The sequence below is a fragment of the Furipterus horrens genome, unplaced genomic scaffold, assembly GCF_987537825.1.
Source record: "Furipterus horrens unplaced genomic scaffold, mFurHor1.1.pri manual_scaffold_10, whole genome shotgun sequence".
In the NCBI taxonomy this organism is placed as follows: domain Eukaryota; kingdom Metazoa; phylum Chordata; class Mammalia; order Chiroptera; family Furipteridae; genus Furipterus; species Furipterus horrens.
The window spans coordinates 95,053,193-95,077,714 of NW_028327180.1; the positions used below are offsets into that span (position 1 = coordinate 95,053,193).

At 46.1% G+C, this 24,522-nt stretch overlaps 1 protein-coding gene across 1 annotated transcript in view; it reads left to right on the top strand.

Annotated features, from left to right (window-relative positions):
- LOC150000980 (teneurin-2) overlaps positions 1-24,522 on the top strand; it is a 612,383-nt gene that overhangs the window by 435,803 nt on the left and 152,058 nt on the right. The window contains exon 6 of the mRNA XM_090288551.1: positions 8,696-8,901. Coding sequence (XP_090144677.1) covers positions 8,696-8,901 — 206 coding nt within the window. The remainder of the gene's footprint in view (positions 1-8,695; positions 8,902-24,522) is intronic.

Below are 24,522 nucleotides of genomic sequence, written 5' to 3' on the forward strand. Positions count from 1 at the left end.
GGCTCTTGTCAGCCTCTCAATGAACAGAACCCAGGGTTTCAGAACGATCGCTTTCCTGCACGAGGCTTTTTGAAAGTCAGTGAAGTCCCCAGAAGGGCGAGGGGTCATTACATTGAAGCCAGTCATTACAATGGCTCATGTCTAGCAGAAAATAGACCGATGGTCTATGTGCCAACACAACAACCTCCCTCACTTTGGAGGTCACCTTCTACCATTGTTACGGATGGGGACCACCTAAGTGCCCGACATTGCTAGGTTTTAGCTTCTGATTGTCACCCGCAACCCCATTGTAAGTTGCATGGTTTTTGATGTACCCAGCGCCATCATGGCTTGACATGGGTATTAGCAAATCCAGCTCCCTCCCCACTGCCTTTGCCCTTGTTCACCTTGGCACTCCTCTTTCAGGGTTGCCTTGCCCACCCAGAGACTGGTCTCCTCTGTCTGCATGGATGCATGCTGTTTTGAATGTCCTGTACCTAACCCAGCATCTGGAATGCAGTCAGCATAGGGGTTAGATGGGTAAGATTCAGCATTGGCCAGACATGGCTTTCAGTCCCCAGCTCTACCACTTAAAAGCTGTGTAACCTTAAGCAAGTTCACTTTACTTTTGTGGTCCTCTCATCTGAAAAATGGGGGACAAAATTCACAGAGCTGTCAGGTAAATAGTAACCGCTCAATAAATTTTACCTGCTATATATAATGCTAATAAACTGAACTATAGAGTAATGCAGAAGCAAAACCACCTGAACAGTCAGATGTATAAATATCTGGTAACATAATTCATGACAAAGAGTTCACCATTTTTATTTAAGGTGACAAACTGAGTTTTCAAAAGATCTAAACAAAAGCTTACGTGGTTTCATAACATCCTTCCGTATTTGGCATCCCAAGCATGGAAGGATTTTATAAAAATTATTATTGTTGTGTGATACTGTGAATGCCTTCCCAGGAACAGCGACGCTCAGGGTAGAAGGCTGTCTGAAGAATAGCCAGCCAATGGCAGGGTGAAGGCCGGTGGGCTGCTGAGGACTCAGAGGAGCATATAATCTGAGGCAGTGGATCTAATGTCCTTAGGAGAATCTTTTCACACATCTCTTGGTTAAACAGAACCCTCAGATGGTTTTCTTGATTCCCCAATAAATGGAAATGAGGTGTAATGACCGAAACAATCTTCTGAGTTCAACTTTATTTGCAGTAGATAAAAATATGTGAGGCAGAATAATCTGCAAGGCAGATTTACACCAAGGTGCCTCCAGAGTTCAGTTAAGTTTAGGAAGTATGACTATGAGGTTTCATTTTCCCGGTATGACTGTGAGTTCATTCCCTTTATCTCTTGTTTGGGGAATCATCTCACTGTTCCCATAAATGAATTATGGCAACGTTTTCTGAAATGATTAGCTCCTAATGTCAGCTACGGAAGGCTGTCGATTTGCTCAACATCAGTCTTACTTAACGGGTTGGAATTTTAGGTACATGTTTCTGAAATCGGCAATAGCTTCCCATTTACACCGGCAATCTTGCGTGGAGCTGCAGAGGTGGGCCATCCTGTAAAATTGATCATTAAGAGTGTTGCTTCTAAAAACCCAGAATTCTCATTTTCCAGCTGGGGATGAAGCAGCCAGAACGATGGTGTGTTAAGCATCTGCTTCTTAGGGCAAAATGATCATCTCCACTTTTCACTTTGAGCTCATAGATAGAGAGGGAAGTTTGACATGGAAGCCATAGCTCTGGGAGGGGTGGGCTGGACAGGATCACGGCCTAGACTGAGGATGGTGGCCAGACATTCACAAAGATGCTTAGCTCCTCTTCTCCTGAGGTTGCCAATTCAAGCCCAACCCGAATCCATGGGACCCTGGGCTGCAGGCTGCATGGATAAGGGCTGATGGGAATCTGACACACACCCCAATTTTGGTGTCAGCCAAAGATTACCTAGCACTATAGTAGATGCTCAATAAATATTTGTTGCATGAAAGTATGAATGAATGACCCTCCCAACATTGCTTTGGACATTCACAAACCATTGTCACGTAATCAAAATCTGGCTACTTTTCACTAACACCGGCTGCATAGAGGTGGTACCTACAAGAAGCAGCTAGAATACAATTTAAAATTTGGAGCAAATGAACTTGTGACTTTGTTTCCTCTAGCACCTTAACTCATATGACAAGTCTCTCCCTGTCTGCAGACATAGTGAACACTCATTCCATGTTGATTGTAGCTGCTCTGAACATTGACAGCCCGTTTCATTCCGGGCCCCCCTCCCGTTGCCAGCCCTCGGCCCTCTGTAGTGAATTCTGCCTGCACTAGGCAGCTTGTATTTTAAATTAGCTCATCACAAATTGGTCCTCCAAATCTGGGATAGTACAGCTGTTTTTCGGTAGCACGACAACAGAACAGAAAGATGTAGAAGCACCTGTAAGTCAGGTACTGCATGTTTACCCTAGTTAATCCTCGGAAGGAGCCCCACTATACAGATGAGGAAGTCAACGCAGAGAGGGGGAGTGATTCGCCTGGAGACACACAGCTCATCGTTGTCAGAGCTGGGATTCAAACCCAGGGCTCCCCAGGGCTGTGCTGCATTGCCTGCTGAGGTCTCAGACATTTTCAGTATGAGGATGCCCTCCCTGGAGGTAAGGACTGAAACCTCAGTTGCTTTGTTCCTTGTCACGTGTCTCTCAGTGGCAGCTTGTTAGGGACGAGCTGTGTTTGTGGTCCTAGCACAGCTGGCCTATCTCAGGGTCAGGTCAGTTTGTGGGCTAGGAGGTCTGGCCTGTGCCGCTGCCCTTGACCTTAGAGAGCAGCCCAGACCTTCACTGCTGACTCCTAGCCCAGGGACTTGACCTCCAGGGACAGCGTCACCGAGAGGGTTCCCCACACTGGCTGCTGCAACTGGCAAAACCATCTTTTCTAATGTCTTTTGAGGCAGCGTTTACAACACAGTGTTTTTAAAGTTACAGAAGTTATACACACTCATTTTAAAGATTTTTAAGAAGTATATAGAAAGGCCTTTCTTTTCTTTTGCTATAAAGAATATTAGTGTAACAACTGGGAAATTTGAATGAGGTCTGTAAGTTAGATGTAGTGTTGCATCAATGTTAACTTTCTGTTTTTGATCACTATACAGTGGTTCTGAAACAAGAATGCCCTTGCTTTTAGAAAAAAACACGTAGAATTATTTAGAGGTAAAGGAACATCTTGTCCATAACTTACTCTCAATGTCTCAGAAAAATATATACATGTAGTATATATTAATATATGTGGAATCTGAGTGATGGATGTGCAGTAATTCTTTGTACCATTCTTTCTGAAATTTTTCCTATAAATCATAAGTTATTTCAAAATGAAAATTTTATCTATAAAAGCAGGCCTAGTCTATCCAGAAAGTACCCAGCCGTGTAATATGAAAAAAGAAGACATTTATTAAAGGAGATACGAGGTACAAGAAACATTGTACACAGGACAGTGATTCCTCAGTCCCCTTCAAAGTGGGACCTCACACGGTTCTCCCTGTCACCATCAGCTGCCCTGTTGCATTTTCTTGAATCTCATCAGCATCTGAAATCTCTTCCCTTTCAAAGGTGATTTCAGTTTTAGGAAAAGCCAGGAGTCACGGGGCACCAAATCTTGGCTGTAGGGGGGCCGAGTCACCTGGGTGATTTTATATTTCGCCAAAAAAAAAAAACTGCATGAGATGTGATGCATGAGTGGGCGCATTACCATGATGAAGCTGCCAGTCATCAGCTGCCCACAGCTGTGGCCTCCTGAATCATCCTCATACTTTCTGTGGAGCAATATTTAAGCTTAACATAAAATTTGATGTAGATTCATTGCTCTACTCACTCAGCCATTTTGACTATGAGGCCACAGACTACACACGCTCACTCCACAGCATGTACCGCCCCCACTAGTACAGTGAAGTCACCATTGTTCACACATGCGCATTCCAATCCACTCTCCTTGGTTATCAGGTTTTATCAATTTTGCACAAACTGTTCTCGTTATATTAACTGTGGCTGGACTTTTTCTGGACAGACCTCCTGTGTCTGCGTGAAAAGTGAAACCTCCTCTTGGCAAAAACATCATTCAGTTGCACATCTGGAGAATGGTTTGAAAGCAATCACTAGCATTTTTTAAAATTTTTCTTTATTTTTAGAGAGAGGGGAAGGGAGGGAGAAAAATAGGGGGGGGAAACATCAATCAGTTGCCACTTGTATGTGCCCTGACCAGGGACTGGGCCTGCTGGGAATTGCTCCGGCCACCTCTCACTTTGCGGGATGGTGCCCAACCCACTGAGCCATGCTGGTCAGGGCAGGTTTAACAGTAATTATAACATGTTAAATGAATTGAGTTTTTTAAAAGTGACATCACCTCCCTCCTTCCTGCCAACATCACATACACACGCCCATCCTTTGTAGCATGTCCCTAGAGGTGACCTTCCTGGCTCACTCTGTTGACAGATGTAGACTAGACTGAAATGCCACTTAAGCTACCTTTGGGTCCAAACCACTCCTATGTAGAGAAGGACTCTGGGACTTTGAAAGCTAAACCTTCCTAAATTAGCCAGCTGTGTGGTGGCGAGGAGTTCCACCCCATGGTTTATTTACACCCCTGTTCCTTCCACAGAAAGTTCAAAGTCTTTACACATCCAGATTAGGGCCTTTGACTTTCAGTTCTTAATTAATCTAAATACCTTTTCACCTTTGTCCTCCAGCTCTCCTGGTCTGCTTGTTGCTTTATAAGATTTTACACAAAAGATAAACTAAGAGTTTCCTCGTGATTTTTTCAAAAGGATCCACCAGGATGTTTCCTTTTCATGGGAAATATCCTCTTAGGACTTTCAAAAGGTAGTTTTAATTTTTTTTTAACTTAGTTTTCCTGCAACTTTGCAAAGTAAGTCTTCCTTAAGGCTCTGGTTTCACCCAGTAATCACAGGGGTGGGGTTAAAATATCCACCAGATGGGCAGGAAAACGTGGTTCAGTTCAACAGGTGTTTACAGAGCACCCATGGGTGACAACGGGCAAACCACAGAGAACCCAGAGATGAAGTCGCAGCTCTGCGACTCAGGGAGCACAGTGTCTAATAGAGGCTTAGGAAGGTGAGCAGGGTCAATGCTGATACCTCCCAGCAGGTGCTGCTGTGGTGTTAATGCTATGGAAGCTCAGAGAAGGAACCTAGCTTTCTGGTGGGGGTGGGGTGAAGGGAAAAGAGAACTTCAGTGGGAAGGCGACCTGGACCTTAACTTCAGTGTTACTCAGTAAAGCAGGTTTGTCCATGCAGTAAGCTAATCAATCAAGTAATCATTCTAAAAAGTCCCACCAAAAACCAGTAATGCAAACAGATCCCAAGTCCCAGTTTTAAGCTTGTTCTATAATTACATTTACTCTGGAAGAATTATACTCTCCTCTCTCTCTCTCTCAGTAAACAGAGAGCTATGGTAGACAGACAGAATGTATATCACACATACACCAAATCCTTTACTCTGGAGAGAGCCAAACGCTTTCCCATATAGCTTTTCATTCTTTTATTTCATTCCGTGTAACTAGCATTCATTTTACTATTTTGTGTGCTGGGAACTGTACTAACCCCCAATTTGTGTACTTCCATTTGTTACCCCCATCCTGTGAAGTAGCTACTCTCATCATGCCCATTTTACAAAACAAAAAGAACAGTGTCCCAGAGAGGTTAAGCAAATTGCTGGAGGTCATCCAGCAAGGAAGAGCTGGAGTCGGGATTCGAACCCAGTTCTGTCTGGCTGCAAAGCCTATACTGCATCACTCAGGTGCCCTGCCTCCTTTTGTGGGTGGGACATGAAGAAGGGGAGCATCTGAAACCCTGGGGGGACATGTGACAGCTGGGAAGGCGGCCTGAAGTCACTGATGGTACCTGCTCATTCTCTGAAGTCAGGGTCCTGAGGTTGGGATCTCGCGAAAGAAGGGGGTCGCTCTGATGGAAGAACCGGCCCCCTGCGGCTCCTTGTCTGACTTCTCCGGAGCCCGCGCTGTGTGGAGGCAGGCTCCCTGCGCACCTCCGCATCCTCATTTGACTTGACATTATCAAAACCCATTTAGGTTTCAGCAGCAGATTAGTGGCTCATGGGGGCTGATTTCCTGCTTCTGCTTCGTGTCCTGTCATTAACCCAGCAACCCTAGAAGCCTAACAGATGGGAAGGAAAGCCCATCCTATTAAACTTAAAGTTCACTAATTTCTTTAAAATTTGTTGTTGTTTTTTTAAATTTTTATTGAACTTATTGGGGTGACATGGGTCAATAACTCATAATAGAGTTCGGGTATATGACTCTGTAGCACATCATCTGTACATTCTATCATGTGTTCACCACCCCAAGTCAAGTCTCCTTCCGTCACCATTTATTCTGTCTTTTACCCATTTCTTTAACTTATTGCCACATCATTATTGCTGGGGTTACTTTCGGTCACCCTCCAAGGCCCCTAAAGTATTCTTCCCCAGGGGTCCTTTTTACGACATTATTTCCTTACTGGGTATTTTTACTACATCCTTTCCCCCAATGGCTCTAATTTGAGGGGAGAGGGGGGTTGGTCTAAAGCAGCATTTTTAACTACAAATTAGTTTCCAATTTAAAATAACCAGAGCTTCTGATCCACTGGGGATAATAAGTGTTTCTCCCTGGACTTGTCATTATTTTAACAAAACAACGAACACAATTTAGGCTTAGAGCCTTTACCGATAACGATAATGCTGGTAGCTAATTTTTACTTAGTATTTATTTTGTGCCAAAAGTTATTCTAAAAGCTTTCCATGGATTAACTCACTAAATCCTCAAAGCCATCCTGTGACGTCAGTAATAACAGCGCTCCAACTCTACAGATGAGGACGCTGAGGTGGGAGAATTGCTACGTTTAGCGAGGAGGAGAGCTGGGATTTGACATAAGGAAGTGTTTGTTTCTCCTCCTCTTCTTCTCCTTCTTCTCTTCCTCTCCTTCTTTTATCCCCACCCAAGGACATTCTTTTTCATTGTTTTCAGGGAGAGGGGGAGGAAGGGAGGGAGAGACAGAGAAAAAGAAGCAATAATCAGTCATCCTCTCATTCACACCCCGACCAGGTATTGAACTGGCACCCCAGGAATGTGCCCTGACCGGGAATCAAACTCATGACCTTTCGGTCTACAGGACGATGCTCCAACCAACTTAGCCACATGGGCCAAGGTTCTTTTCTTCTTAACGATGTTATATAATGGAAGCTTCCAAACATCTCATAGGAGCCCAGTTTCTATCTTTCTTATTCTAGAGGTCAGAGGCTTCTTCTTAAGGCCCAAACCAGTGTTCTTCCTACTTTATTTTAAGCCCTTGTTGATTTTTTTTTTTCATTTCATCCACTATTAAACTATGTATAAATGAATCATCACCTCTCTTACTAAAGAAAAGAAAGGGAAAAAATAACTTCAGACCTTCAGGTCACTCTGTGGTTTTCTCTTATAATATAGATATGGAAGACTTCGGAGATCCAAAAACTGTTACCTCTTCCTTTTACAGATGGAGGAACTAACCCCAAGGTCACTGATGAGTCTTGTCTTGATGGAGTGGTTAGGTTAGAAACAGAGCCAGGTCTCTTAAGTGAGACAGCTTCACTAAACTTCCCCGCTGGTCCTCAGTAATCTTATAGCCTCTCCTAACCATCCAGACCTTTTGTAATGTGTAGTGGCCACATACAGATAAATGTTTTCAGGGGAGTCCATCCACTACAGAATGCAGAAGGGAGGTTATTTCCAGTCCTTTGCCCACTGGGCTGAAGAAATTTTCAGATCAACAAGGCTATCAAATGGGCCGTTGAAAAGTGAAAAGACCCTCAAAACAAAAATATCTTTCTTTTCATATTTGGTTTCCATTCCTTTAGAAGTTCTCAAGAAGGTAGGCGATAGATCCTTTTTTTTTTTTTTTTTCAAGTTCGGAATACATTTGAAGGAATCATCACAATGACCTTTATAAAATGAGGCTCCTCAGAAGTGTAGAAACACTGGCTTATTGTTATTTTAAAATCCTCTGTCAAAATAGGTATTGAAACTCCTGTTACTAAAGTGATAAAGGATGCCTAGTGTGGGCACCTGATATTTTTCCTATAGACAACTTCAAATCATGCAACAGACAAGCGTCACTGTCACCATCAGACTGGTGTGGCTCCTGCATGACTCTCAGATCCCTCTGTCTCGTCCAAGGAAGGGGTCACTCCCAGCGTCAGGTCTGCCTGAGATCAAGTCCCCATTTTCTATTGAGTCATTTTATTTCCTTTGGACTGATATTTGTTTAGTGTTACTCCTTTTCTAAAATATATTAAGTGTCCGAGTATATTGGACTTGTTTGGGCCTGGGAAGCATAACTAAAGACTGCAAGAATTCAACATGGTACCAAATTAATATCACCACCCCCTCACCTGCTGACAACTTTTATTGTTGGAAGCTTTGCGTGTACTTAGCAGACTTCAGCTCTTACTCTATTTGAGTGGCACAGGGCAGCCTTGAAAGTTTGGGAAAGCATTACATCAATATTTGAGATGCTTTGTTATTTAATACCTAAATGTTTGGAGCTGTGACTTAAAGAGGAGCTGGCTATGAGTATAATCTTAGTATGTTTTTTCTTAGTCCCGGCATATAATTAAACAGAGATGTAGAACCTGCTTATGTATACAGATGTCACTGACTTGATGTTGGTCCCATTTTCCAGTGTCCTGGTCACTGAAGAACAGCAGCATAGACAGCGGGGAAGCAGAGGTTGGTCGCCGTGTGACCCAAGAAGTCCCACCGGGCGTGTTTTGGAGGTCACAGATTCACATCAGTCAACCCCAGTTCCTGAAGTTCAACATCTCCCTCGGAAAGGACGCTCTCTTTGGTGTTTACATAAGACGGGGACTTCCACCATCTCATGCCCAGGTATGACCATGACTTAAAAGAAAAAAACAAGAAAACACTGTACACCAAGTAGGATAGCTATAATTAAAGAACAGACAATAATAAGTGTTGACAGGAGTATGGAGAAGTTGGAACATTGGTGCCTTGGTAAATTGGTGCATTGCTGGTGAGAACTGAAAATGGTACAGCCACTGCAGAAAAGAGTTTGACAGGCCTTCAAAAAGTTAAACACAGAATTACCATATGACCCAGCTATTCCTCTTCTAGGTATACACACACACAGAGAACTGAAAACATCATTTAGCATGAAAACTTACGCACGAAGGTTAGAGCAACATTATTCATCATCACCAAAAAGTGGAAACAACCCACATGTCCAGGAACTGATGAATGGATAAACAAAATGCAGAATAGCCGTACAGCGAACTATTATTGAAATGTAAAAAGGAATGAGGTGCTGTGACATGCGACAGTGTGGCTTAACCTTGAAACCATTATGTTCAGTGAAAGGAGCCACATACGCAAGGTCACGTGTTATATGATTCCATTTATAATGTCCGAAATAGGTAAATCCACAGACACAGAAAGGAGATTAGTAATTGCCAGGGGCAGGAGAGGATGGAATTGGGACTCAGTACTAATAGGTATGGGGTCTCTTTTGGGAGTGATGTAAATGCTCTGAAATTAGATTGTGATGATTGCTCAACATGGCAAATATACTGAAAACTACTGAATTGTAATATGGCGGAATGAATGTTCTATGAATTATATCTCAAAAATAATAATAATGTCCCTACCTGATGAAGTCAGCTTTGCTCAACCTAGAGGTGAATCCTTGGGTGCTTTATGTTCAGGCTTTCTGGTTATTGGATTAAATTGTTAAAGTGCCCCTAGGAAACATCCCACTGCCTAAGAAAAGAGCGATGTCACCTTAGACAAAATTCAGCCGCTGCCTCTCTGTGACTTCCTTGTTCTTCCCCGAACTGAGTTCCGTGGGCTCTTGCGCAATGTGAAAGGGAGATTATTCCCAGGGTCAGGAATGAAGAGAGCGGAGTACAGGCTGGCTTTTATTGTTTTTTCTCTCATCCCTCCCTTAATTTGTCCCAGTAGAGATTTTTATTATACACCCCACTTGGGATAAATTAACATGAAACTAGCTTGGGTTTCTTTTTCATTAAGAATTGTATATCCAGAGAAAACCCAAGTCGGGTTTTCCCGCCTCATTTGCTTTCAAATCCAGCAAGTACATGAAGAAGTATGTCAGGAAAGTACTCCAGTGGTGGGAAAACATCCTTAACCACCCATTATATCCAGTCAAAGCTGACTTTAAAACGTGCTGGAAACGTATTCATCTGGAAAATTCAATGGGGGAGAATTTAAAGCTTTGAATCCATCAGCAAAAAGAAAGCGAAACGGTCACTATTTCTTTGCCTCGCGTTCCTGGCAGACATTGCTAATCGGTGGCTGCGCTTTGCCCTCCTGAACTCAGGGCATAGATGCCTCCAACAGAACTCTTCAGGCAGCCACTAACGTGTTGGCTCCCAAGGTGAAACTCCTTTGTAGTCCCATCTCTACAGTCTGAAGTGATCGATCTAAGGAACTTAAAAGGAGTCTCCTTTTTGGAGCAGAGAGGGGTGTGAAGGTTTTTATTACCATACGAAGCCATGCTATAGGGATCAATATGGAAAGTGGTAATCAATATGACTGACCTCCATCCATTCATCCGGGAAAGCATTTATTGGTCTGGGCGCCAATTATCAAGAGATGAGTTAGCGTAGCCCTGACCGAGCAGAAATCCTCATACCAAAAGCACAGGTGTTCTTCAGAGACTCTCATCAACAGAGAGGACTTCAGCTGAGAGGGGTCCCATTTCTGTAACATCTGGCCAGACGGCTCTGAGAACTTAGTGCAAGCTGGGAGGTGGTCTCCTTGATATTCAGGTGGTGTTGATTCTATGGTAGCATAATTAAGGATTTGCAGTGGTAAAATCTTCTTTTTTTGGCATTATTCAAGTAAGCATGAACATGCGTCAGGGTACAGCTGAACCTAACTTTCTTCTCAGCCAGTTGGATGCAAGGATCTTGCTGCATGGGAGTGGAGGCGACAGGGATGGGGGGGGGGGCGCTTCTTTCCAACATTATTTCCAAGAACTACTATTCCTCTTCCCTTGCGAACTCTGAGCAGCAAATATGGAAAAGCCAATGATCACAGCAAGTCAAGTAGGTAACTCTCTGTGACTGTGTGATAGTGGACAGCAGGCAAACATACTCTACCTGGGTTCCCTGCTGTTCTGACACACAAGGCTCAAACCCTCGATGACAGCATCTTTTCTGCTTTTTGTGGCTTCACCACACTGTCCATCTCCTGCCAAGCCAGTGATTGTTCTAGTGATCCTCCTCTCAAAATAGCTCCACACCAGGGACAGTCCCATCACATGTCAAGGGAAGAGAAATGAACAGGCGTGGGCTGATGTGCTTGAAGGGTTTCAGTCCAGCTGCCAATCTGGAAGTTGAGTGTGCACTGGAGGGTCAAGCCAGGCACGGTGCGGGTGCTTAGAAATGAACAAGACAGGTACATAGAGGGGCGCTTCTTAACTAGGGAAAGAAAGGGGGGGAAGTGACTCCCAACATTCTCACATCCCTTTACTGTCCTTACACACACTCATGTGCATTTGATGAGCTCTATTTCCTCAAGGAGACGGTGCTTAACCCCTTGCAGGTACAAGTGCTAGCTCATTACAGAATCTCTCACTTCTATCAGCATACCCTACCAAGGAACATAAGTTCTATGGGGATTGGCCATCTGGCCAAGGTGACTCATGTGAGCTGGCAAGAGAGAAAGAGGAAGAGGTGAGGCGGGGAGAGAATATGAAATTCTATTCGCTGTGTTGCATATCATGACTATTGAGTAGCGTGCTCTGACCAAGAGCCTGCAAGGTTTAGTACCCATGTTCAAGGATATTAAGTACAGAGAGAATCCTTTTTTTACATGCTTAAATTTCCCCAGAATCAAGAGTTTGTCCTGGTTGACTTTTTTGAAAGTAGCAGAAAGCAGTGATAGGCAATGTGGCATAGAGGAGAAAGTCCTAGAGTAAAGGGGGAACAGAGAATAGAGGCCCAGCTTCATATTAACCCATGGCCTTGATCTCTTTAGCCTCAGATTTCTCGTCTACCTGTATTAGGGGCCTCACACTGTTGTAATTACTCAACACAATAAAGGCAGGATTGGAAAACATTTTGTAAACTAAAGCACCATGTGAGGATACCACATCAAGACGTCCTTGTGCCAGGAAATTCTGCATGACCTTGACAGATACTATATAGATATAGACAGTTATGTAAATGTAACTATTTAAAATAAAATTAATTTTCTAGTTTTTCTCTTTTTATTAAAGAACAGATTTTTCACTGAAGGGAAAAAATTTAAAACACAGAGAAACAAAAAGAATAAAGAAAAAACACCCACAAGTTGAAGCAGTTCCCTTTTGCTAAATGTTTAGATAATATCTTTGATATAGTAAAATATATCAGTTGCAAAGAAAAACAAAAACCTCAGAATTTGAGTGGCTTAAAATGACAGAGGTTATTTCTTGCCTATTCAGAATATCGGTTCTCAACCAAGGGGCCATTTCGCCCCACCCTGGAGACATTTGTCTGGGAGTAGGTTTGACTGTCACCCTGGGGAGAGGTTGCTATGGAAGCTGGGTGGGTAGAGACTAGGGTGCTGCTAATCACACACCGGACAGCTCTTCACCACAAAGAATCATCCACCCCCAGGTATCCTAAGTGCTAAGATTAAGAAACCCTGCTTCACATGTTCATCTTGGGGGGCTTTGGATTTTGCTCCATGTCAGCCTCATTCAAGGACACTAACCTATAGAAAATCCACTACCAGGACCAGTTTCCTGCAGCAAAGGAAGGTGAAGGTAGTGAATGATGCACCGATCTCTAAGAATTCTGCCTGGGAGTGGCAAATGTCATTTAAGGCCCTCTCGTATGGACCAACGCAAGTCATATCCCAACTTCAGTGGGGCAGGAAGTACAATCCCATGATGTCCTCAGTTGGAGGAGCACCAGATATATCAATGAAGAGCCCTGATAGCTTACAGTAAAAGGTCGGGATACCTTTTTCTCATGGCTAGTCTTTATGTACACCTTTAATTCCTTTCCCAAAAGTAACCCTTAAGGATCTTAGACAAATTGCCCAAATTGTCCTTCTAAAAGACCCTACCAACAGCAGTGTGTAAGGTCTCATTATACTTACGTGATCCCTTGCATAAACCAGATGTCACTGTTTAATCTCTGTCAATTTGAAAGGGAGATATTATATTGTCTTTTCACTGTAGCCTTTTGATACCTTGCACTGCATTTTCTAAGAACTAGACCCCCCCCCCAAAAAAGAAAAATAGTTGATCTAAGCCAGTCATAACCTACCAGCTTGAATTCTTATGGGAACAGTGTATGTAAGGAGGCTTAGTGCATCTTGCCAAGTATTTGAGATCCTAGGGACAGTGTCAGATTTGCTCAACCCCAGGTCTAGAGAGGAAACAGATCAGACTTTAAAAAGAAATAATAACCTGACCCGGCTACAGGGCGAGACACCAAAGGGAACCTCGGAGGCTATGGCTGCAGGTCAGGACCTTGGGTGCTGACGGCAGTGAGCAGGTTGGTTTGACAGTTGGTTCGTCACTGATTGCCACTGATGGGTCAGGCCAAATGAAATCCTTTGTGATGACAAGTCAACAGTTGGCAAATGAGGTACACGAGGAACCCGAGACACCCAGATGTTGTGACCGCTTGGGAACCCTGCCGAGACGTCACCTTCTCCACAGTCCTGTTTAGCAAATATTAAAAATGCCTATTTCAACCCTGGCTGCTGTGGCTCAGTGGATTGAGCGTCGGCCTGTGAGCCAAGTGTCACTGGTTCGATTCCCAGTCAGGGCACGTGACCAGGTTGCATGTCAGGTCCCCAGTTGGGGGCACGAGTGAGAGGCAACCACACAGTGATGTTTCTCTCCCTCTCTTTCTCCTTCCCCCTCTCTCTAAAAATAAATAAGTAAATAAACAAACAAATAAAAATGCCTATTTCATCTCTCAGACTGAGGCAGCCAGGAGCCTGGTGGCTTCCGGGGGCAACTGGGAAGCGTGGGATGGGCTTACCGCTCCAGGGGGTTGATTAGAGAGAGGTACTAGGGATTGAACGGCACTAACACTTGGAAACCCGCGCCGTCAACCCCAGCGCTTGACGCCAGCTGTTTCCACTCACAGATGCATCTGTAGGATGGGAAGCAGAACTAGCCGCACGGTTAACGACAGAAGGAACTATTTTAAGGGACTGCCAATTGCCCCAAGATCATCCCAGATAGATGCAAATATGGCAGGTCAGCCACGTGTGGACCAAGATAAAATGGGCTGAGCACACCTTCCCGTGGGTCCTCCTCCGAAGAATTCCCCGCAATGACCTTTCTGAGAAGTAAATTGATGGGTGGGGACTCGTGGCGTTAGCCTTGGCCAGCTGGCGCATCCCTTTCCAGTTCAGAGCCTTATTTGAAAATGACGTCTCTTTTTCACCTTTTCCCTGCCTGGCTTGCCCGCGTGCGTTACCTGCACACCGTTTCGATTGGAGGCGGCACTGATCGGGTCCCCGGGACACTGAGTCACCTGAATGTTCTGAGCATCCTGGTTCCATCTCTCTGCTACTGTCTCTGCATCCTCCCAGGGCCCGTTAACCAGTCAGATGGGCAGTCCCTGAACCACACCCTTCCCATGGAGCTGGGGCCTGTGAGCTCACGGGGGAGGGAACGCCAGGGCTTGACTGTCAGCTCGCCCAGAGCATTGCAGAGTGAGTTCATTTCCCTCTGAAGACAGGCGTATCTTACAGGCATGTTCTTCAGGCCCTTCCTTTCCGAAAGACCTTGAGGTGTGGAGGAGGGTGTCGTGAAACCAAGAGAGTCCTGGTTTTTTCTGTGTTGGATGAAAAGTGCTTTGGGAAACGTCTTTCTTAAGAGGCCCCTCATGATTGTCCGAGGGCACCCTAACAGGAACCGAAACTGCCACTCCGAGGGAGGGGTGCCCTCCTGGGCAGCCACTGAGCAGAGCTACGGAGAAATCTCATGGAGGCTGGGGTGTTACCCGAGAACCGATCTTGACCGGGTGTGTGGAGGACACTGTGCATGTTTTCCCGGGAGGGTAACGCTGGAGTACATGGAACTTGGGGAGGAAGACAGAAACTGAGAAAACGGGAATAATTAGAGGGGGCAGCACCCAATCACGTTTCGGACTGAGTAGTCTCAGAGGTGCTATATAGTTTGGCGGTTGGCCAGATTTCTGGGCAAAGACCTTTATCTTCCAATGAAATCTTATGCAGAACCCCATCCACATATAAGTGGATAAAGTGATAGTTGTATTAGCATAAACATAGTTTATGGTCCAAATCCATACTTATTATTACACTTCTAATCTCTGCGTATGTGTATTTATTATGTGTGTGTATAGTATATATGAAGAGAGACAGAGAGACCCTAAACTCCTAGGGCGGTCACTTCTAGGAACAGGTGAGGAGAACAGGACTGAGAATTAGGTTTAAAAAGTACTTGTTTTATCCATAACAAAGCAATCAAGGGAAGGCAAGCTCCCTTCCCATCTCCCACAGCATGCACCCACAAAGACTGGAACTAAATGTGGCAAGTTGTTAAGGTTTATTCATTTGGGTGGTTGAAATATGGGTATTTGCTACCGTATTCTTTGTACTTTTCTTCATTTTCGTAATCGCTGTCTCTTTAAGGAAAGCAAATCTGTGACAAGCTTGAGTCTGCACTGAGTAAAACGAGTATTGAGAGACTAGATGATGATGTGATCTTTATTTTCATTTCATTTATGTTCTTTGTTTTGTTTGCCCAGTTTTGAGGAAAATCACAATGAATGTATACGAGTAGTTGCGAATAGCAACAGGATTTTCTTTAATCATTTTTCTCCCGGGCTCTGGCTATTCTTCAATTAAATTGATCCACAGGCTTGAAAGAAGGGGATGGGAAATAATTTAAGGTTAGATCACTTGAAATACCTAACAGCTACCCATATCCCTTGCCTTCAATACACAGGTAGAAAAGTTTTACCCAAAACTTAAGCTTTGAGACTGTCTTTATTTTTACAAACACTATCGTGGGACATGTTACATATTCATGTGAAATTGCTTTCCTGGCTTAACACCCTGGCCCAAACGTGTAGCCCTGCTCTTGCTCTGCCTGGTGCTTGGTTGGAGAGATTCACCAGGGCCGGGGCTTATACAGCTTGATCTGAGCAGAGACACACCAGCATGCATTCAGAGAAACCCCCAGTGCAGACGCCCACGCTTCCTAATAAACAGAGCTAAGGAAGTTCAAATCTACATTTAGAGATGTTAGGAAAACGTTTATTCCAAGATCTTCCCTTAAAAAGGGATGGCTTTTAAATGTTAATTAAAGCCCATCTTCGTAAGGATGTTTTGTAGGAACCAAAAGTTGTTATAAGCCAAATGTTAATCATCTGATCGGTAATAATAAATGTTCTCCACTCAAAGAGCCCTCCCCCTTTAATGCTGATCAGATAATAATAGTCACAACTTTGGGGCTACCATGGGCCGAGGACTATTTCACATGAATACTGTTATTTTAACCTCCCCACAAGCCTAGGAGTAGGTAGCCCCATTTTACACCTACAAGAACTGGGACAGAGTTTAGGGTCACAAAGCTGGTATGTCCTGGACGTAGCAGCGGGACACGTCCTCTCTCTCCACTCTGTGGGCGGTATTGCCAGGAGCATCCTGCAGTACAGCGTGAACACGATCAGTGACAAAGTGACAAAGGAGCACAGACACTCATGCCCCAGACAGGAATTGCGTTAAGTCAGGGAAAGTGACACCGGAGGTCTGCATGAAGGGGGCCAGGGGAAACCTGGGGACCCCTGGAGGTCTGGCTGAGGAAGCCCCGTTAAATACCGCAGCACAGAGAAGGGACCCAGGGGGCAGGGGGCATTTCCAAAGGGGAGTCGTGATTCTGTAAAGAGGGGTCCTGGAGGGCCTAAGGAAGATGTGCACTGTGATTACAGATACGGCCCTTCTGGTTGCATTGCACCAGCCAAATGAGAGCAGGGCTCTGTTCTTCTCTAAGACACACGTAGGGCTGGTCTCCTGACATGTCTGAAGGCAGGGTGTGTTGTGGCGCTCGATGAAGCTGAGAGGCAGTGAAGGGCTGGGTGTCACATGTTTGCCTATGTATGAAAGCTCCGTGTTAGCTCTAACTGTGAGAGCGGAGCTGCAGATACAGCCTGAATTTTCCTAAATGTGAGACTTTTTGAAAAAACCTTTTTCATAATTAGTTTTATTTTTCAAGATAAAGTCCCCATCAGTTATTTTCTCATTTGTTAAAAACATTCATTTTAAGTGGCCTCTTATTAATTGCAAATATCACCAGCTCACTGGATCTTATTGTATATACCAAGTCAGGCTGGAGACTGAAATATATTTTTAAAACATATTAATATACAAGTAAAGATAGGGTTTAAATAAACATTCTGAGGAATGCCCATACTGCTGTTCCGGACACATACAAGCTTGGGCATGAGCATGTGGAATAGTCCAGACTGGGCTTGAATTTCTACCTCCAGTAGCTCCAAACTGTGTGACCTTGGACCAGTCACTTGGTCTGTCTGTGCCTCACTTACCTCAGCTGTAGAATGGGGATAATACTATTATACATTCATAGCCTTGTCATGAGAAGCAGATGAGGTCATCTTTACAAAGCACTCAGAAGCATGCCGGCATGTAGAAATGATATAAGCGATTATTAGCTTGTTTTTTCAACGCATCCATAATGCAAGCCTCGCCAGCCCCAAACAAACAAAACAAACAAATTTCAATTGTTTTTTTAAAGGTAACTTTTATTTGTGTTTTTCTCATTATAAAAGCAACATATAATGATGATAGAAAAAATGGAAAACATTAACCTTTCCATTCACATATATTAACCATTTTTACAAATACAGAATCATACCAAGCATGCTGTTTTTACCCAGATTCTTTGCTTAATAATAGGTAGGAACATCTATCTAAATCTGAGTATTCTTTCATGAACTCAGTTTAAATGCCTCAAAAAAACTTTACTGTATAGATTAAGACTAACCAAGAGGGCCCTGGCTGGTGTGGCTCAGTAGATTGAGCGCCGGCCTGCGAACCAAAGGGTCACCAGTTCAATTCCCAGTCAGGGCACGTGCCTGGGGACCATGGCAGGCCAGGTCCCCAGCTGGGGACGCTAGAGAGGCAACCACATATTGATGTTTCTCTCCCTCCTTCTCCCTCCCTTCCCCTCTCTCTAAAAATAAATTAATAAAATCTTTTGAAAAGAAAAAAAGAATAGCCAACAGGGATTGAGTACTTACTCTGAGTGAAGCCAGACTTACAGTGACCCTCAAAAGTGGGTGCTTTCATTATCCTCATCTCAGGGCTAAGAGAGCAGACTCAAGGAGTAGAAGTAACTTGCCTGAGGTCACACTGGTGTCTGGTGAAAGGCTCAGGCCGGGCTTTTGAGAGAAGCCAACCAGCGCCTGGGATTTGTTCCTCTGCAGTACTCGGGAAATCATTCATTGACTGGATACATTGCCAGTGTGCTCCCTCTCCTTGGCGATATATTTGATTTATGTTCACAACCAGCCCACATTGAGACCCGCCTATTGATCTTGGGAGGGCAAGGAGCCAAGTGTGACCTTTTTGATAAACCGTTGGCTAAAGACAGTTCGGTGGGAATATGCAGTAAATACGAAACCCCATCAGCAAGGCACTGAGAGATCAAAACCTCCGTTCTCCTGGCCTCGTGTTAGAGCTTTGGGGCATCTTGGAATAGCCTTGAGATGTTCATCGGTGTCATTGAATGTAACCCCTACACGGTGACTCACTTGGTCTTCAGAGCAATACCTTCCACCCTTCTCCTGGGTGGGATCAAAAGACAGCATGATGAGGGCATGGCCTTGTGGGAAGACAAAATATAAAATCAGTCCATTCGTGCACTCAACCAATATTCACTGAATGTCTGGGATGCAGAGATGGAAGGCATCGGCTCTGCCTTTGAGGAGACAGGGGCCTGAGGAGTTAAGTAGCAATGGCAGCCGCATCGTTGGGCCATGAGGTGCAGTCCTGGGAGGCAGATAAGAACTAACTGTAGATTAAGCCTGGTCTGAGTTTGAATCTTATCTCTGCTATGGAGTAGCAGACGTTTGTGATGAGTCTCTCCACGTTCCGTTTTGCCATCCGTAAAATGAGGACTACAGCTCCTCAGGTGGTTGGGAGAACACATGAGATAATGCCTAGCGAATAGAAAGCACCCTATGGAGATCAGTCCATCAATCTGACTGGTTCACAGCCCTTACAGCTCACTCACAGGTAACCTAGCAACCCACAGTCTCCGCAGGGAGAATGGCAAGGCCTCTGACTGAAGCCGGTGCTGATAGGAAGACTGAATTTTAGCTGGTCTTCCTGAGGACTTTAGTCCAGATTGCAAAGATCAGGCACTTCCAATTCAGTCGGGTGATTCCTGTCTCCTCTCAATCCTTTTGTAAGTATGTGAGGTGGCAGAGGATTGGGGTGCCTCTCCCGGGGTGCAGGGCACCATGCATCCAGCCGTGTCCAGCCCAAGCACAGGTCTCTGTGGGACAGGAGATGGGTGGACGGCATGCGTCCTACTACCGCTACGCTGTTGTACAGGTCTTGGAGCTTCAGCCAGGTGACATTTATGGAGATTGTTCCTGTCCCGTGCACAATTAACTCATCGAGTGTTAGCTCTACTGTTACTCCAGAGGTGAGTGCAGGAGGTTTAAGGGCACAAAAATAGGTCACCAGCTCTAACAGGTGCGGGATTTTAGGACAGCATCCTGAGGCAGGTGTGTCACAAGCTAACTTTTGGAAGGAACGTTAAGCAGACAAAGGACAGAGAGGGACAGATCTTCCCAAGCGGAGGGCGGTGACGATCCCCCTCTCTCTGTGAGCTGTGCCAATGCTTCACAGAACAACTGTCCTCTTTCTGAAAACCAGGCTTCTCTATAGCCAGCACTCATCAGCGCGGACACAGCTTTGGCATTCAGAACCGGCTCTGACAAGGCCAGCAGTGACCAAGGAGGGCGGCCCCTCCGAGCTTTAGCGGCTGTGACCCTGCGTTCAGTTGTTGCAGATGTACAGCCGTGTGCAGAGCCCCAGCTAGGAACACATGTTAAATAAAAGCAAAAAAGTGGCCAAACCCTACAAAGCTGTGAGTTCCCCTTGTAGCTGGGAACACATGCTTTTATGGACTGAGGGAACGTCTTGGAAACTAGAGACCAGTATTTATGGTTTTCAACTGCTTCTCCCTGTTCTCAAAAATGTTCCATGGGGGGGTTTGATATCCCCTCCACCCCCACCGAGGAGACCCTGTCCTCAGACAGATACATCATTCTGTAAAGGCGGTTCATAACATTGGATGCGGCCAACCTTTATTGAACACCTACTATGTGCTATTTGCCAAGGAACTGCAGCAGTGGACGAGGCAGATCTGGCCCTGCCCTTGCTTGACTGGGTCCCTGGCACTGATGCCACTTCAGGAATTCCCAGGAAGCGTCACCTACCAGGGAGTGCATTGTCCCTGCCTGGCCCTGGCCTGGCCTCACCCTTAATGTTTAGCCCCATTTCTCTTGGGCATCCCACTCTGAACAGCTCAGAGAAGGAAGGGCACCGGGATGGGTACCCTAGTTATAACAACAGTGCCAACTTATCCTCTGGGAGTGATAATTTATCCTTTTCTATTCCTTTTCTACTCTCCCTCCATCACTCCCCTCCCACACCAGGGACATTCAAAACATACTCCTTTGAAATTTGAAAACCACAATCTTGGCCTTGATATATTGGGGCAGCAGGAGGGAGACTTGGCAGAATCTATAATCTGCTTCTTTTCCATCAGAAAACCAACAAAGCCATTGCCAAGCCCACGGGGCCCCCGCAGGAACCAGGCACGGTGCATACACAAGTCAGCGGCCCTCTTAGTTGCAGAACAGGCTCCAGCCTCATCTTTGATAACCCTCCATGGGAGCACTCCGTCTCTGCAAGCCCTGCAGGGGCCTCCCATCCCACTCAAGGGGAATCTGAAGTTGATCCGCAAGGTCCGCTCCGTGAGAGCAAAGGCCGTGGGGTTCCCTGCGGCCTCTTCGGTGCTCCCGTGGTGCTTGTCCGTAGTCAGCGCTCAGCACACAGGGGAGGGACCCTCACTCACAGCAGCCTCCAAAGGCTGGCCAACCAGCCGTAACCCTGTCCCTCCCTCGATGCTCCCTCACTGGCCCGCTGGCTGTCCCCCAGTCATGCCAAGCTCCTCCTGTCTCGGGGCTTTGCACGCGCTATTTTCACTTTCCAGAATGTCCCTTCCCCTGCTGTCTGCATGTCTCCTCCCTTACTTTGTCAGGCCTCTACCCAAACACCGTGCCCGTGGCGAGCCCTTTCCCGGTCCGGAAATCTAGAACTAGACACTCCGTCGTGACACTGTATCTACTTACTCTACTTCATTTCTCTTAAACTTAATTTAACTCAGATGTAATGTACAAACCACCCAATGCACACACTTGAAGCGTACAGTTTTGATTCCTAAGATTTGGAAACTATCCATCTGAGCAAGCACCCCAAGTCATAATGTAAAATATTGCCACCCCCAAAAGTTCTGCGGTGCCCGATGCCAGCCTCACCCATGCCCCCGACAATCCCCAGTCTGCTCTCTGTCGCCAGAGTAGATGTGTCCTCCCTAGAGTTTCATGAACAGGGAACCCTGTGCTCCTCCGTACCTGCCCTCTTTACCCAGCACAGTGCCAGTGACGTTCACGGTGCAGTCATGTGTGCCAGGGCCTCATTCCTGTCACCCTCGAGATTTCCACTTGTCTGCGTGTCCTGTACTGTCTGCCCATTCCCGTCCCGAGGGCCGTTTGGGATGTCTCCGGGTTAGCTTTCCACCTTATTCACTCCCTGACATTCTACCTCCCCACGGTGGTGTCAGCGCTTGGAGGACAGCAGCCTCCGCTTATAGACCAGGCGCAGCCGACGCCCAGCCAAGCCGTCCGGACCTTTCCTAGCGCCCTTTTTCCCTGCTTCTCTGGGACGTCCCCCTGCCCTCCAGCGCCCCACTTGCTTCTGCTCAAGTCTGACGCCAGCACCTCTGGGCTCTGCCTCCCTCCCCCTTCTCTGCTCGGAGGCATCTGAGGACATGTACAAACCAGGCCACCCTCCAGATATGCTGGCGGCGACAGCCACGTCCTTGAAAAACTTGATGAAACCTCCCACAGTTGTTAAGACTCGTGAAAATCCAAGTTCAAGTGCCTGCTTGGCCGCCTATCGTTGGTCACCGGCACTCGCTACACCACCTAACGTCTCTAGCCACCATTGTTCTCTCCAGAAAAAACAGGGATAAGAATAGGGTTCCTGGGAGGAGAAAGTGAGCAACATATGTCAGCATTTGCCACTATGCCTGGCACAGAGCAAGTGCCCAGGAAAAAAATAATAAGGTTTTCTTATTTGGGGGGATTACTTTTTCTACTTTTACAAGAAGGACATGTGATGAAATAAGAATTCCACCATGTAGATGTCTTTCCCTTTGCTCCTTGTTTCAAGGAACCGTGTTTGGGTCCTCTCTATCTTCTGTCTGATCCTTATCTATGGAGCCTGACACAGTGAGCTGTTACAATCTATAAATGCAGGTCCTGTCGCCTGTCCCTGTCCCTGTCCCAAAGCTGAGGGGATCATCCTCATAGCTGGTAGACAAGTGGCCCCAGTGGTGCCGGAAGCTGGACCAATCAACACCTACTCAAGTGACTCCATAGTAGAAGGAATCCAGAAAGAAAAACAGGTGGGGCCCTGCTAAGGGAAGCCACCGCCCTGCCCCGCTCCAGCACGTATGTCCCTGCCGGTGTCATCCTTCCTCACTCCCTTGACACTCAAGCCTCTTTGAAGGAAAAGCTACCAGAGTACTGAGCTGTACTGAGGAATCAGTCGGATGCACTCGGCCACGGGCCTGGCTAGAGGCAGAAAGAGATGCATGCACAGCCCGCTCCCTGAGTGACCGCCCCTCGCTGCCCATCATCACCGGATACCACGGACACCCTGTAGCGATGTGGCTTCCTGCAGCCCTGGCTCATACCCGCTGCTTTTCTGCACACCTACCACAGCTGAGTGTGCTGTGCCCTGCGAGGTAGGACCCACATCCCACGTCCATGGGAAATGTTAGCATTTATTGCTTTTCCCGTCCACGTCGACCCTCAACCAGCAGATGCTGCAAACAACAGTAAAGTTATTTTTTCCCCTCTCCCAGGGTCCAGGATGCAGGAATAACATCTACCTGAAGGGCAATGAGTCTGTCTTTAACCTTGCCTTCTTTGGCAGGTGTGTATCACAGCAGCTTCCAGAAGCATCTCTCTGCTGTACCCTCCCTGCCCGTGGGCACTTTTCCTTCTGGGAAGATGACAGGCCCCACTCAATGGTCCAGCCTCTTCTGATCTCTCTTCCAGCTTCTCTGGAAGCTCACTAAGTTATCTTAATTACCATCCCTCCTCAGTCTCAGCCAAGAAGTGGGGCAGATTTATAATTGGATCAAATATTTGCTGTGGTTTGTTTCTTTGCCTCTTGAGCGCTCATAAAAGTTGTATTTTCATGCCACTTTGGGGTATGACTGATGATTCAGAGGCACAGCCCTCAGACTGCACGCCAACATGGGTTCTTTTTCAGAGGCCAAGGAAAAAGAGAAAACTGTGGGGAGGGGGTGTGTATTTTGGGTTATTGTGCTATTACCCTCAGGGTCTCCATTGCCAGGTCAAGAAAGACAAGCTGCCTTGGGAGACAGACTTCTTCCCGCAGCCAATGCATGAACACATACATCCCCATCCTGGGATTTGATCACGTGCCTCCTAATTTCTTCCAGAGCTTCTGCACACCTGTTAGAATGTGCTGTGGAGCAATCTTCTTAGTCAACCAAGCACAGCACGGTCCCCTGAGCATCCCCCTATCCAGGATTGAGCACTGATGGGGTTCTGGAACAGAGGAGACAGATGGCCCCGGTACTAAGCCTGAGTTGTCAATCCCTAGTGCTGGGGCAGAAAGAAGAAACTCTGGCCAGGGCCTGAGCCTTTGGAAAATGGCCTCCTTTGAGTGTCAGCCAGACTGCAAGGCAAGCTGGCCAGGAGTCCTAGTGAGCTGAGGGCCTCCTAGACCAGATGGTCTCCATGCAAACCAGCTTCTTCCTGAGCTCCTGCTCCTCACCCTTCCCCAAGTTCCAGCAGCATGAGCAATGCTATGTGTTGCTACTTGGTGCGTGTTAACCTATGAGCAGAGTAACTGTATATTTCAAATGAGGGCGCTTCAGGAGTGAGAGGAGAAACAAAAGGTGTACTCTAGGACACTCCTGGGCAAATAGCTAAGTCGTCTATTTGGAACTTGACCAACAGAAGACGCTGCCATTCTTTCCTAGAGGATTCTCTTCTACCACCTCGTAAGACATGGAAAAGATGCTGGGATTTCCTGCGATCTTGGGGAGTGGACTGGGAGGGAAGAGCAGCGGGAGGTCAATATCTGGGAAGGCGATGCTGAAATACCAAATAAGCCTCCACCTCTCAGGGG